This window comes from Chlamydotis macqueenii, chromosome 1 (genome assembly GCF_036417535.1).
Source record: "Chlamydotis macqueenii isolate bChlMac1 chromosome 1, bChlMac1.mat, whole genome shotgun sequence".
NCBI classification, from domain to species: Eukaryota; Metazoa; Chordata; class Aves; order Otidiformes; family Otididae; genus Chlamydotis; species Chlamydotis macqueenii.
The window spans coordinates 121695458-121707731 of record NC_141556.1 but is presented as its reverse complement, the minus strand read 5'-3'; the positions used below and the strand labels follow the sequence as shown (position 1 = coordinate 121707731).

The 12274-nt window shown below is 41.0% G+C and overlaps 1 protein-coding gene across 1 annotated transcript; it reads right to left on the bottom strand.

Annotated features, from left to right (window-relative positions):
• Positions 1-3492: 3492 nt before the first annotated feature.
• Positions 3493-10148, bottom strand: GATD3 (glutamine amidotransferase class 1 domain containing 3). Its single transcript, XM_086766110.1, has 7 exons — positions 9987-10148; positions 7913-7965; positions 7046-7159; positions 6557-6676; positions 5615-5707; positions 5127-5283; positions 3493-4497 (listed from the first exon to the last, which is right to left on the bottom strand). The coding sequence occupies exons 1-7, from the start codon at positions 10098-10100 to the stop codon at positions 4369-4371; spliced, it is 780 nt and encodes a 259-aa protein (XP_086622236.1). The 5' UTR covers positions 10101-10148; the 3' UTR covers positions 3493-4368.
• Positions 10149-12274: the final 2126 nt, after the last annotated feature.

Here is a 12274-nt window from a genome sequence, read left to right as displayed (position 1 = left end):
TCTCAGAGGATGGGGGGAGCAGGAGAGAGACTGCGTAGTCTGGTCCCGATCAGGGCTGAACTAATGTGGGACAAACACATTCATGACAATGTAACTGGATTTCCTATTTGTTTTTTGTTAAACAAGTAGGAAGCAGTATTTGTTTGATTCCCTCTATGCATCCAAAACGTCAACACAGAAATGTCATACAGAAAACAACAGTTGGAGTATTGTAAACCTGCACAGAGCATTGTTCACAAAGTGCCCTCTGCTGACATTCACCCAAAAAGTGTCTCTATTGTAGCCACAAACCAAAGGGTAAAAACGAAAGAGCATCTCAATCCCTAACTCTCATTTCTGCTTTCAGAAGGAAAAAGCACCTCTGTCAAGTTTGTGAACACTGCAACAATCCACAGAGATATGTTTCATAACATGGTTTTGGTGTGTATGCATCACTGAGGGAAAAACAGGGCAGGCAGAAACACAACGAAGAGACAACAACTCCACCCCACACCCTACAAATTAACCCCACCACATCACCAGAAAACCAACCAGGGCATTTATTACCGCTCCATTTCAGGAAGATAAAAGTTCTTAAATGCTTTCTGAAGATGAAAAACGGCTGGATCCATGAGCCAGATATTGCGTGCCTCCTTGTGGAGGTTTGAAGCATACACACTTTCACTTCTTATTTCTCACAGTGTTTTAACAAAACATATTAATCATAAATTTCTATCCACTCGGCCGAAACTAGCAAGCCCCTCAGCAGCTCCAAACAGCCCTATGGAAGGAAAGGAAAAACCCAACTTGGCAGACAAATGTCTCTCTTAATCTCTAAACACACATGGAATTTCCCTCCAAATTTACACTGGCTGAAAGCCAAGATGACAATCTTACATCTTCCACCAAAGTTAAAAGATCTTCTATTAATAAAAAAATATTTTAAAATGTGTCTAACAAAGGCTTGTACTCAGCACATTGCTGTGAAATTAGAGAGAATAAAAAAAAAAAAAGGCAATACTAGTGCATTATTCTTCCTCATTTAAAAATGTTATCTCTGAATGACAGAAAAAACCAAGGGTAAAAAGATGCTGTAAAATGCAATTACTTCTGAAAATAAAATTTTGTCTTTGATTTCCTCAGTGCATAGCTGTTTGTCCCATCCTCACTAAATGCTCAAGCTTCCAGCACTGACAACACCCTGAGCTGCATCAAAAGAAGCAGGTCGAGGGAGGTGATTCTGCACCTCTACTCCGCTCTCATGGGACCCCACCTGGAGTACTGTGTCCAGTTCTGGAGCCCCCAACATGAGAAGGATGTGGACCTCTTGGAGTGAGTCCAGAGGAGGCCATGAAGATGATCAGAGGGCTGGAGCACCTCTCCTATAAGAACAGGCTGAGAGAGTTGGGGCTGTTCAGCCTGGAGAAGAGCTTCATGTTCAGCTATAAGGCTCTGGGGAGACCTTACAGGGGCCTTCTACTACCTAAAGGGGGGCTGATAAGAAAGACAGAGAGAAACTCTTTAGCAGGGCCTGTCGTGATAGGACAAGAGGTAATGGTTTTAAACTGAAGGAGAGTAGACTTAGACCAGATAGAAGGAAGACTTTTTTTTACACTGAGGGTGGTGAAACACTGGCACAGGTTGCCCAGAAAAGTGGTGGATGCCATCTGTGGAAACATTCAAGGCCAGGTTGGACGGGGCTCTGAGCAACCTGATCTGGTTGGAGACGTCCCTGCTCCTTGCCAGGAAGGTTGGACTAGATGGCCTTTAAAGGTGCCTTCCAACCCAAACCATTCTATGATTCTATGAGCAGCTCACTTTTTCTAACTACCTTGAAAAACGTTTTGGGTACTGAGGAGGAGCTGGTTCCTTAGTTAATCTCGTTAGAATTCACATCTCTGCCCCTCAGGGATACAGAGACCATTATTTTAGAGTATTGCTGTTATTTAGCAGATGAGATGTTATGTCAAATTAGGTGAGCTTTTCAATTTGCGTACATAATTCTTAGCATGTGCTACTGTGATAATCCAACCTGGCAGCCACCAGGTCAGGGATCCACATAAGCACCACTACACCTGCTTAGAAAGGTACACAGTAGATTATTAGTAGTCTTCATTATTTGAGTATCTGGATTCAAGAAAGAATGTCAGAGGACTGTAAAACAGGCAACATCTGGATGATCCACCAATGAACTTGCAACATCTGGTCACTGCACACTAATAGAAATTTCTTCCAAAAATCATCTTTTTCCTCAGGACACCTGAGCCCAAGATTCTGAACCTTTATGCGGCCACAGCCACACTCACTAGGAACTGCAGATATGAGAAACCCTAAAAACATACACACAACCTGCTGCGGTGAGTGCAGCTAATGGAAAGATTTACCTCTCAGTCCCTGACGGGAAGAGCTGAGCTCAGTTTAGATCACTCATAGCAGAGGACGGTACCGTTAACCCAGGCAGCAGCTGTTCACCCTCCGCTCCAGAGATTTCAATACCATCTCTGTTTTGTGGTACTTTCTTATGTTACCACATTTCTTTTACAACTCCTGCAGATATAGGAAAGACACACATTTTAAAATGTCTCTACAGTTTATATGGATAATGACCTCCCATACTCTGCTAAACATCTGTGTTTTAAATTGATATTAGAAATATCCACTCATATACAAGTAAAGCTTTTGGAGGAAAGGCTTTATTTGCACTGAATGACATAATGACATTGTTTTAAATTCTCTTTCTTACCAACTTGATATGGAAAATTTCCTAAAGAATTTGATGCATGAGCAAAAAAGTTTCAAAATATGTCCGAAATCCTCTTTATGAACCATGCCTGCTACCGTGATGACTCTGTTTCTGTGTATGATCTCTTTGTACCCATGGAGCAGTTTGTGATTTGCACAAGATACCTCAGTGAAATCCTCCAGGAAAACAGTGCCATCTTTGAAGGACAAATTAAGATCTTCTAAATCCTAATACGATTTTTAGTGAAAAAAAAAAAAATTACATACTAATAGATTTCAGAAGCTAAAACACTTATTCCGTGAACACTGACTGAGCAAGACGAGCATGCCCACCACTCATATTCCAGCTTCATTCCTCCTCTTTGCTGTCCCCAATAAAAAAAACCAAAAAATAATTCCACATCCCTAGCAAGTCTTCAGCCACAGATAGTATTTACCATACTCCAATCCAATCTAAGGCTTGTAGGCTTCATTTATGAAACACACAATTCTTCCTTAAAAATATGGATTCCCTTAAGCATGTCTGTCATGTAAAAGGAACTTTAATACAAGGTAAGGGGTGTCATTTTGTTTGTTTTAAATTGAGCTTCCTGTGGAATAGAAGCGTGACAAATAACTTGGAAGCTGGGAAAGAGACTCTGCTGGATTCTGTACAGAAAACATGTCTCAGACGTGAACAGAACTGAATACCAGAAAAACCACTAGAATGTATCAACCAGTGTAAGCTGCCAGAGGCAGCGGTCAAACAAAAGCAAAAGGACAGGGACGAAATAAAGGCAGAAATTAATTTATTTATACATCATTATTCCAGACATTCAATAATATTTCTTTGGAGAGAGCTTTATTACCCTAAAGTAAGAGAAAGTAAGAATAATTTGATATTGTTTTTTCCATCTACTGCTAGTCATGCAACTACTTTAACATGGATGTTATTCTTAAAAATTGTGCGTCACATCAGCGGATATCTTCTCCCTCATTTCAAGACCTTTTTAGCTATAATGGGCCAATGGATGAAATTTTCAAAGTGCTAGTGTTGCGACACGTATGCTGCTGCTGACTGATATTCAGAATGGCTCCTTCGTGAAAACAGATTCTTTAAAATGGAAAAATATTAATCTCTTAATTAATAACAAGATAAAATTAAGATGTGGATGATGTCTATTCTCTTGACAGCTGATCCTGGCTGATCTGTTCACAGATACAGGCTTAAGCACAGAAACCGTGAACCACACACCAAGTCCTCTCCAGTCTAATTCTTCGTCCTCTAGACATACTGCCACTGTGTCTGCTACATCCCTACAACACCTCTGCCCTCAGCTTCTGAAAGGGCTTTTAGTCTCCTTTTGCCCCCCACAGAAATAATTTGACACTGGTAGGACTGGATTCAGAAGACTGAGTTGAAAAAGTTCTCTACAGTGGAAAAAGCTCAAGAAAATGCTCTGTGTCTCAGGCCAGGCTGCTTGTACTCTGTAAGCCCTTCTGCAGGCCCCTCTCAGAAAGGGGATGGGAAACTCTGCAGACGGGAATCAACCACCTTCGCAGCAGCATTCACTAGAGTGTGAACACGACAAGCAGGTGAAAATGTTTCCATTGCTCCATACTATATTTGATACTACACCTTAAATTTAAACATTTCTGATTCTTTTTTTACTTGCCAGTTAATTTTAACACATTCTTTACCATGGCCCCAATGCCATCGAAGATATTGTGTAGTTCTGTTTCACACATAAACGCTGGGGTAGTCACCACTTTGTTTTTTGTATCCACATGAGCTTCGTAAAAGGGAGTTAAGGAAAACACAGCCTATGTCTCACTTGCAGATGGTGTCTGCAAAATAAGCCATCATTGACAAAACCTCACAATTCCACTATCCTGTAAAAAAGCACCTCCAAATATATTAAACCATCCAGCTTCAAAGACAGCTGCAACGTATAATCCAAGATACTAGAAGCTACTTTTGACAGAAATACAAACACTACAAGAGCCATCTGTGAGAACACTCAGAAACGTAAGAAAATCTACAAAACGTACTGACTGTAATAAAATGTCTCTGAGTACAGTTTGATTACAGCATTAGCCTTCAGGAAAAGCAAAAAAAAAAAAAAAATCTCAAAGAGAACTAACCATTTGTAATTCATGCCAGCCTTACGTGCAAATTCACTCAGCATTTACTGCATCACGGGGTGTCCAAGGGAGCTCTAACTACACAACTGTGTACACAACAACTTCTAACTGCACAGCTCTGTACAGAAGAAGCGTTTCGTGCGCTGTGTTACATGCTCTCTGCTATACACTGTATTCCCACTATATCGTAAGTGGAAAAGCATAAATCCTGCATGTATTCATTACTGCAACAACACATTACTGAAGTGTCTCTCAACACGGAAATTACCAGGAAAGGATATAGTTACTTCTTTCACACAATGCTTTCCTCCCAGTTCTTTAATGGCTCCTGCAGTCCCAGCATAAGGCCACTTGCCACCTTCCTCTTCTTCATGGCCCACAGTTACCTCCGCACCAGAGAGAACCTTTGCTGCCAACACTGGTGAAATGCAGCAAAGTCTGCAACAAAAGGAATTATAAGAGGAATTCTACAACAGCACTCTTTCAAAACTTGGTCATAATTGAAAAGATTCAAACGGACATGGTCTTACAAATCTGAAAGACATCACAAGGCAACTTCCACTCAGCATTTTCTTTGCTTCTTCTTTGACAAACACCTACACACACACACACATCTTGAAAAACACATTTAAAAAAATAAGCTATCACCCATACAAAACAGAAAATGCTTTTTCTAGTTCCAACAATAACAGCTGCACATTTCAGCAAAACATATGTTGTCTCCATGCTCACACTACCAAACAAATGCCCCTCCAACTAACATACCTACCCGATAGGCTTGCCCGCTTTGTGGAAGTCTTTCAAGACACGTTCAACTTCTCTGTTCACCTTGCAATCTTTCCCATCAACAGCAAAGGTGGATCTGCCACAAGAACAAACTTTATGCATACCTCAGTATAAGGCCACAAAAAGAGATGTCTATCTGCCCTGAGACTGCCTCTCAAGGGTCATCACAAACTTAACAGATGCTAAAAGGTGGCTGAAAAAGCCTTGACCATCAATGCTTTAGTCAAAATTACTTACTTTTAAGGCTCTGATATGTCAGAAAGTTCTTTACTTCATATAAACATACAGAAATAAGAATTACCAAATCAGCTTTCTAGGATTACTGAGAAGTGGAACAACAATGTTGTCAAAGAAAAAAAAGTATGTAAGAAGAAAAGGGAAATAACATTCAGGTTTCTCAAAGCCAACAAAATGGCAGGTCAATAACATGATAATCAATATTTCACATGATTAACACTTTTTTATTTTTACTTTTTTTTTTTTGAGCTAGCTGTTCTTTTATCATTACTAATGCAAAAGGGGACTTTTTGGTAGGCAGATATGAAAAAACAGAATAATAATAGGAACACCTGAAACTATTGAGGTTTTACCTTCACTTCCCTCAGCCAGGCCTAAAAAGAATCACCACACGGGTTGGGGAGAAAAAGACTTCTTGTGCATTATCTGAACTGCAGAATTCCCACCAACATGGTTCAGAAAATTCAAAATCTGACAATGCCAATAAGACTTACGACTGGAAACAATTAGAAACAGCGCAGCTTAACTCCAACACTTTGAGAAGAGTTTTCCTTACTAAGCAGTGGTTACATATGTAGTAAATAAGGCCATTTATTGCTCACGGATTTTACCGTGTGAATCATAGTTGATTATGAATAGTTGATAATGAACATTTAGTTGAGCAGTCTAATGCTTAGTTGGCACTCACAAGTTTTTTGCAGCTCCAAATCCACCAGGGAATATCACAGCATCATGGTCTGCTGTAGTAAGCTTAGCCAGGCTTGCAATTTTGCCACGAGCAATCCTTGCAGATTCCACCAAAACGTTCCTTGAAGAACCAGAAGCAAAACAGGAGATGAATGAAGCATTTGCACACAGAAGAGCATAAAGAAAGTTCTGGCAGAGGAAGAGAAAGAGGAGGAAGGGAGGAAGGAAGAAGAACAGTGGTACTCAATAACTGAAGCTATTAATGCTTCTGAAATACCACTACTGGGAAACTCAGGCACTAAGAGACTGTGTATAATCAAGTCCAGAAAACTAATTTAATATTTTCTCTTTAATCAAAATACCAGCTAGCATAAAGCTACTAAAGTCAGTCAGCAAAGTGCAACAAGTGGTTACAGGCTGCTATGTCTGAATAATGCCTAAGAGACTGAGGCTCAACAGTCACAGAAAACACATTAAACACAGACTTTACCTTGACTCAGCTTCAGCTGGTTGCCCTTTACTGTGGTCAATGACATGCATCTGAGGAACATCTGGAGCATACATCTGAACCTCAGCCCCCCCACGACTAAGGTGTACCAGTATGCTACAAAAATAGAGAAAAAATATGCTGAAAACCTTAAAAGAGACACTTTATCTGGCTCCTAAGTCTTGCTACAAATATTCCGCCACCTGATTTTGAAAGAAAAGGAAAACCACACATCCTACCAGAGCATACTGAGCACATAGCAGCAGAATCCCTGTATGTAACACCAAAGCACAAAGCAGAAGAGAAAGTCAGTTTGGAGACAGGGTCAGGTAAGCTAGAGACAAGTTTCTTTGTTCAGTGCCATTATGCAGGCAACCAAGAACAGCAAGAACTTCCTTTCTCACTGCAAGTCCCCAGGTGTTATGGAAGAGTCTCATAATTAACATACTGATGTGTACATTTAATCTAAGTCTAGGTGAAACATCTTTTAGCAATTAACACTAAGAGTTAGTGATTCAACTTGAGTATTAACAATTCTAGCCCCAGGAACAGAATCTCAGTGATTATGAAATCACGTCTCTACTTAACTCCTTTGAGATTATTCTGAAAATTTTAATTTCTGTTCCTGAAGGAAAGACAGCCTCTCTCAAACTCACTGCTCTGGCATCACATGCATTGTGCTGCGTCTTTTGATAATCACTGACTACTGCAAGAACACAGCCTGCTCCCAGCTCACTGTGAGAAAACTGTGAAGCTTCATCATACATCTTTCAGGGCAATTTTGATGGCCAGAGAGCAAAACCAAATTCAACAGTCTGCTGTAATGTAATGGAGAGTTTCTTGGAGCCTACCATTTCAAAAGCAACTTACGCTGAAGCCTCATGGATTTCTGTGCCATCGTAGACACCACAACCAGACAGGACCTGCAGCAAGAAAATCAAGAGAGTATTTCAAGTGATACAAAACTTCCTACAGGATCTTTCACAAGCCTTATAAGATTTAAAAAAAAAAAACCAAACCAACCAACCAAACAGCAGACCTCCCTCCATTCCCTCAAAAAAAACCAACTTAACAACAGGCTCTTTACTAAGCCAGGCAACATCACGGTATTAGCACTGGTGTCACCATCTGACATACTGCAGAACTGGCATTTCCTATTTATAGCTACCCATCACAGACAGGTCTCAGAAATAACTAATATTTATTCACTGGCTTGTGCATTTATTTCTCAGAGTTAATAAACCGACATGATATCCTTAGGTATGTTTTTATTGTGCACACAATGGGTTATTCAGAGTGTCGTACATCTAGCTATGAAGTGTGTGAAATACCTTCTCATCAAACAGAAGTGGGATAGGAGTGCACTTCGAGGTGACACTTAGGATAAACTATTTTACCTGCTGCTGTATTTTCCTTGAGGATCCACATCAGAGATCAATAGCTAAACCACTTTTAATCCAATAATGCTACATTAGCCATACTTTCCCTTATTACCCTGGTAATAATACTTTCAGCTTGTTTATACACACTGGAGAATAAAAGGCAAAAAGCAATCAGCTATCCTTGTGCGGGTGGAGAGAAGAGATTAGTCTTTCAAAAAGTAGAAGAAAGCAGAAAAAAATATTTTCAAAAATCCAGGGGAAAAAGTGATTATAAGAACAAAAAAAAAAAAAAAATCCAAAGGTTTATTTAGTTCCTAAAAGTATATATATGAACTCTCGTGGGGTTTTTGGTTTGGTTGTTCGTTTTGAAAGAAAAAGAATCCAGCTAAAGATAATCTATTTATTAAACTTTACTTTCTTCCCTCCTGGTTTTCTCTCAGTTTTTAAAACCTTGAAAGTTTTCAATCACAGACACATGAAAAGACACTCACAATTGAAACTGTCTTACTTAGAAACGTAGGACTCCAATGGGCTTTCAGATCACAACACCCAGCCCTCTGCTCTCACAGACATGACATCCTACCATCACTTCACCAAATGAGTAAGATCCATGAATGTTCTTCTGTCTGCAGTAATCGTAACTACAATTTTGCTGCTCTGATATTTAAGAGCTGCCTTCTACTTACCAACTTTTTATCTTTCATTTTAGACTAAATAAACAAACATGCAACTGTGCTAAAGTTATCTCAGTAAATAACACTTTTAAAATGTTTTTGAAACTCATTGAAACCAAATTACTAAAAGACGATACTCTTCTGTTATTTCAGTACCTGCCTGGTGACAAGTCTGTCTTCTGCTATAGTCAGAAATTTACGTCACTCATGTCAGCAATAACATTAATTTTCCACTCTCTATTAAAAAAAAAGTTGTGATTTGTTAAAATGACAGCATTCCTGCCAAGCTACCTTTTAAGCATTTGGACCGGCATTCTGCCCATTTTTGAGCCAACTTTGACCCAAGTAGACTTCTTCGTGCAGGTAATGCCTTCTTACTCTTTAACATTTTATGTTGTCAAGACTACGCAAAGCTCGAGCTTCAAAGGCTGTCCACTGAGTTCCAAAACGGTGCATCCACTTGGGATGCTACCTACACCCTAAATTTTCCTTTGGTAACCCGTAGCTCCTCCATCTCCTCGCTTTCTTTTGTGTTTTTGACGTGCTCCACCTCCTTCCTGCAGAATGGCATAACCCAGTTTAAATATTTTCCTGCACACTGCCCGTACGCCCCCCAGTTTTGCTGTAGTTTCAAGTTCAGGTCTTTGTAATTCAACTCCAGGCCAATCACAACCCTACAGAAGCCAATTTTTACGCGTTTCCCGTTCCTGCTCTGCCTTCCTCGAAGTTACTCAATTCCAATCAGCTTTATCTTCTCAATTTCGGCTTCTCCCACGGCTTTGCAGCTGCCGCGGCCACCATGCGAGTCTTTCCTCGGCCCGACGCCAAGCCAACCCCTCCCCCCAACCCCACCGCCGCCGGGGCCTCCTCCCCGCGGCCGTTACTCACCACAGCGACGCGGGCGGCGCGGCGGCGGCGAGCGGAGCAGTGGAAGGAGGCGAGGCCGCCGGGCGCTGCCCGCCGCAGCGCGGTGCAGAGGGCCGCCCCGCGGGAGGCCAGCATGGCGGCGGCGGCAGCGAGAGCAGCGGGGAGCGGGGCCGGGTAGGCCGCTGGGGGCGGGCCGCGCAGGCCGCTGAGCCCTTGGCGGCGCCGACGGGGAGGAGCAGGGCCCGCCCACCGCCCCAACCTTATTTAGCACTAATAAAAGTAGTTAAAAAAAAAAAAAAGTAAAAAGCGTATGGAAATAAATCCTCAGGGCTCGTTTTGAACACAAGGCTGGCAGCATCAGGGTCCTTTTGCAAGTGAGAGCGGGCGGGCACAAGGCATGGCGGGGAGCGGGGAGGACCCCAGGATGAGGGCAGGAAGAGGCAACTGAGCGTGGAGCTGTTCACAAAAATCGGACAGGGACAGCTTTCCTTCCTTCGTCCCAAGATATTGTGAAATAGTGTATTGCTTTGAAAAGAAGGATAAACGTTTCAGCACTGGTAAATTTCTTCCCCTGATAAAGAGCTTCCCCCCCCCCTCCTTTATTAAGGAAACCAAGCTACATATAAGACAGACAAGTCCTGTTGCAGTACATACAGACATCTATCTATGATCACACACCTAACTAAGCCAAGATGCAAGTTTGCAGATGTGGTCTCAGCTTGCACTGGAGGAAGGCAGGGAAATGGAGCTGCTGCCTCAAAGCCCGATCCCAGCCCACAGGCGCGAGTGTTAGACTTGCCCATTGTGCCAACATGCACAAGGATCAAGCCAAACTTTGGACCTACCAGACTTGAAACCTGATATTTGGTTTTCATTATTCTTCCTACGCATAGAAAAGGGCATACTAGAAAACTTTCTTGGCTTTCATGTGCATTACAAAACGTGTCTTGATTATGCAAAACTCATTATTGTAGCTCAAACAAAATGAATAACCTGAGAACACGTCCCTATCTCATACGCAAGAACTGGTGCTGCACTACCCCTCTCACCTCCTTCTCAAGGTTCTTTCACTTCCTAAAACGTATTTTTGGGGAAGTTTTCATCTTCAGAAAACGTTTTGAGCATAAAGAGTAAAATAACCCAGAATCATGCTTCTAAGATATTGTTCTGAAATGCCAAATTTTCTCCACATTCAGTGTTTCTATGTAAACCCAAGAAACAAATACAAACTTGGGGATCAAGTCAGCCGACTTCACAGAACAGCACAACTCCTATTTTACATAGCACAAAGATTGCCCTGAGTGTCCCAGAATGATAACAGCCTGTCTGCTACAGCCCATATAGTCTGGGAAAAGAATACGGTCTTTAAAAAAAACACACAAAGACACCATGTATATGAAAAACAGTAAAAAAGGATTACAAAGCAACAACTATGTTATATGTCCGGTATGATCACATTTTTCACGTCAGCTTAAGCACTTCAGTTTTACAAGGATTCCAAGATTAATTTTTCTGTTTCCTGTGCTACTCAGTCCCTGCCCACCTACTCCTTCCTTCTACCTAGAGTAGGAGGAGGTGGCAAAGGGGCGGAGAACAACAAGCAATTCCAACATGATACCACAGAGCATCTTTCACAAGCATCACTCCAGCCCACCTACTCCTTCACACCTCTGAGACCCTGAAACATTGGCATGACTGTGAAAATGTTAAGAGGCAAGGGGGCACCAGCAACTGAAGATATTTTTAAACATTTCACCACAAGAAAACCCAAACAAATCACTTGGCTATGTTCTATTTAAGTAGCAAGTGCAGCTTTATTTTATACACTGAAATTCTACAAACTGACCGTATGTGTTTGCTGTATATTTTGGACTCTTTTTTTCTTCATCAGTTTTAAATATTCATACCTCTCCTCTAATCCAAGAGCAGAAAGAGACCAGAAAACAAATCCAAAATAACCAAATACACTGAAAATAAAAAAATAAATAAAATTAAAAAAAAAATTAAAACTCTGGCTCTTAATTAGTATTTGCAGTATCCTCATTACCAAAGCCCTTTCAGCACGTGGCTTGAAAGCATCACAAGCACAGATAGAGTTCTTTGTGTTCAGTGCCTCACTATTGTTGTTAGCCAATTCTCATGCCACTTCACAAAAGCACGGAAACACAAAGTTTTAGATTTTTGTATGTTAATAAAAATATTAAAAACCCCAAACCAAGACAAGAAAGGGCTTTCATGAGAAAAATAAACATTCAAAATACGTTCTCTTACAGTTTGATTATTGAGTTGGCAATTCCCAGACAAATTTT

Coding starts and splice junctions, on each gene's coding strand:
- GATD3 (XM_086766110.1), bottom strand. CDS start 10,100: ATGCTGGCCTCCCGCGGGGCGGCCCTCTGCACCGCGCTGCGGCGGGCA. Junction 5,284..5,614: donor AAAGCGGGCAAGCCTATCGG/GTAGGTATGTTA, acceptor CTTTTGTTGCAG/ACTTTGCTGCATTTCACCAG. Junction 4,498..5,126: donor ATTGTGTGAAAGAAGTAACT/ATATCCTTTCCT, acceptor ACTCCCTTTTAC/GAAGCTCATGTGGATACAAA.